The sequence below is a fragment of the Solea senegalensis genome, linkage group LG9 (assembly GCF_019176455.1).
Source record: "Solea senegalensis isolate Sse05_10M linkage group LG9, IFAPA_SoseM_1, whole genome shotgun sequence".
NCBI classification, from domain to species: Eukaryota; Metazoa; Chordata; class Actinopteri; order Pleuronectiformes; family Soleidae; genus Solea; species Solea senegalensis.
Window position 1 is genome coordinate 17383708 of NC_058029.1, and position 2441 is coordinate 17386148.

Genomic DNA, 2441 nt, shown 5'->3' on the forward strand with positions numbered 1-2441 from the left:
CTTTATTTGAATTCTTGCGTTTGTCTCCCTCCTGTGGTCACTAATGGCTCCTACATGTCACTGACGACACCATCATCAGCAGCTCACAGTAGCAGGGGTAATAAATATCTTTGATATTTTGTTTTACCAATGTGTAGTTTATTTAATTTGTAGTTGGGTGAAATACACCTATAATATACTTATATTCATTTAAAATATAAATTTGCTGCTTGGTCACTATTTTGCATTTATTATTATTATTGCACTTTTTTTTCAACAAGGAGGAATCCAAAAACATCCACTGATCTGAACTCGGACGTATGCATCACACAAAATAATATACGGTAAAGATGACATTTTTACATTTCACCTAATGAAGAAAACAGAGTTAAAATGAATCTGTATCTTTGAATTTTTAATGACATGAAAGAATCATGAGAGAACAAGCTTCTCATCAACTCATAAATACAGGCATGAAATCAAGCAAGGCAATACATTCATATTTACATATATCTATATGTATATATATATATCAATATATATATACATATCTAGAGAGCGAGAGAGAACAGCAGCGTTCAAATATCAATATAAAGTTATTACATATGTGGTGGGAAAATGTAGCTTGTTAATGTAAAAGGAAATTGTACAAAACAAAAGTAACAGGAATTACATTTAATATTCATCAACATAAATTTGGTGATATACAGAATATACTGCTGAATTATTTTTTAATAAGTAATTTTTTGTTTTGTTTAAATATGATCAGAAAGTTAAGTTCAAATATCAGGTTGGGTCTTGACTTGATCTCCAGCGAGCGTTTTGCTTCAGTCTCCCTGTTTCAGCCGTATAATGGGCTGCAGAAGAAGAACAACTATTTTGCCATAAAAATGTTTTACATGTCATATATTCTTTTAATATTAATTTATATTAATGACTTACCAAGGTGTTGAATTGTTGTCTGCACACAGCTTTACTCAGCCAGTAGATCAAAAACAGGGCTGTAATGTTTTCAACAACCAGGAGACTCATGATCAATCCAGTGACACCCTGATGCATCTATGAACAAGTGGAGAATATTATAAAAACAACAATAATAATAATAAGTAAATATGTATTTGTTTTTCTAGGGAAGAAATAGTTACACTGTAGCAGGTAGCGGCGTTTTTCTTACTTTGACATGGTTTTGTTTGTAAGTTGATAAAGAGTGAAAGTGGATCATGCTGATAGAAAATGCAGCAATTGACCAGAAGAAGCTTAAAATGTTCAGGGAGAATGACAACTTCACCTGGAAAAAGACAGAGAAGGATTTAGTTATTTATCATTAAACATGCTCTAGTATGTAATTAAGTTAAGGATAAAAAATGAACAGTTGTGAAAATCACATCACAACCTAATAAAAACTACTCCATGTCAAAAGTAAAAAAAAAAAAAAAGTAACAACAATAATAACAAATGAATAAAAATATTGTTTTAAATCATTTTTAAATTCCTTACCAGGTTCATGTGTGGAGCTGTTCCTGCAGCATAGGACAGCAAACCAGAGACCACAAACTACAATAATAATAAAAATGTTGAATTAGGACACATAACCGATGCACGACATTCCTCATATTGCAATAACTAACATCAGGAAATATAGCATGATATTTGTTTTTTTTTAGGACTAATTCGAAGTGGATTTTATTTGCATTTACCAGAGCACTCGGTAGAGTGTAGACCACAGTGTTCCAGTCAAACACAACCAGACCAATGGTACAAAGAAGCAGTCCAGTCATGGCTTGAGCTGCCTTATGATAAAAAGAGAGGGAATAAATCACCAGAAACTATCCAGCTGTTGAAACATCTGCATCCGTCTGTATTCGAAGCAACTGAACTTACTCCGAGAGGCTTTGGTTTTCCATTGCAGACAAAGACTTTGTAGGAATCTCTGAACATACAGATGAATTTCTCCGGCATCAGTTGACCTGCTCCAGCATCCTTGAGATTCCCGATGGGAATAGTGATGATCATGGATTCATTACACTCAAATGTCCTCCTCATTCTCCTGTGAACGAGATCAGTGCAGAGCAAATTTAAATAAGGTACTCAAGGTCGACTGCGCAAACTAAAACAATGCAGTACTGAAGTTTTCATCAGTGGTTATTTACCGTTCACATTTTCAATAACTTACCTTAGTTTTCTTTATGCTGGATTTAGTTCTGAAACTCTCTGCTTTGTCAAAGGCGGTTGAAAGGAAGTGACCTGGCTCTCTTGCTGACTTTCTGCCCCCCTTTCTGCCACCTAACGCCCACACCCCCTCCTGACCCACAAACACACACATGCACACACAGACATGCACAGACACACACAAACTTACTTACCTACTGTTTAAAAATGAAATAATTAAAACTGTACAAACCACAATATCTTACTTCTTCAATATATGTTGTCTTTTTTTAATACTAAAACATACAATTCCA

The 2441-nt window shown here is 34.2% G+C and overlaps 1 protein-coding gene across 2 annotated transcripts; it reads right to left on the minus strand.

Annotated features, from left to right (window-relative positions):
* Positions 1-381: 381 nt before the first annotated feature.
* Positions 382-2255, minus strand: LOC122775006 (membrane-spanning 4-domains subfamily A member 4D). Of its 2 annotated transcripts, XM_044034675.1 has the most exons (7): positions 2153-2251; positions 1861-2026; positions 1677-1769; positions 1477-1533; positions 1154-1267; positions 922-1038; positions 382-836 (listed from the first exon to the last, which is right to left on the minus strand). In XM_044034675.1, the coding sequence occupies exons 2-7, from the start codon at positions 2020-2022 to the stop codon at positions 807-809; spliced, it is 573 nt and encodes a 190-aa protein (XP_043890610.1). In that variant the 5' UTR covers positions 2023-2026; positions 2153-2251; the 3' UTR covers positions 382-806. The 2 variants fall into 2 exon arrangements, with proteins under 2 accessions (XP_043890610.1, XP_043890611.1); XM_044034676.1 differs by lacking the exon at positions 1154-1267 and having other exon boundaries at positions 2153-2255.
* Between the last annotated feature and the right edge of the window lie 186 nt (positions 2256-2441).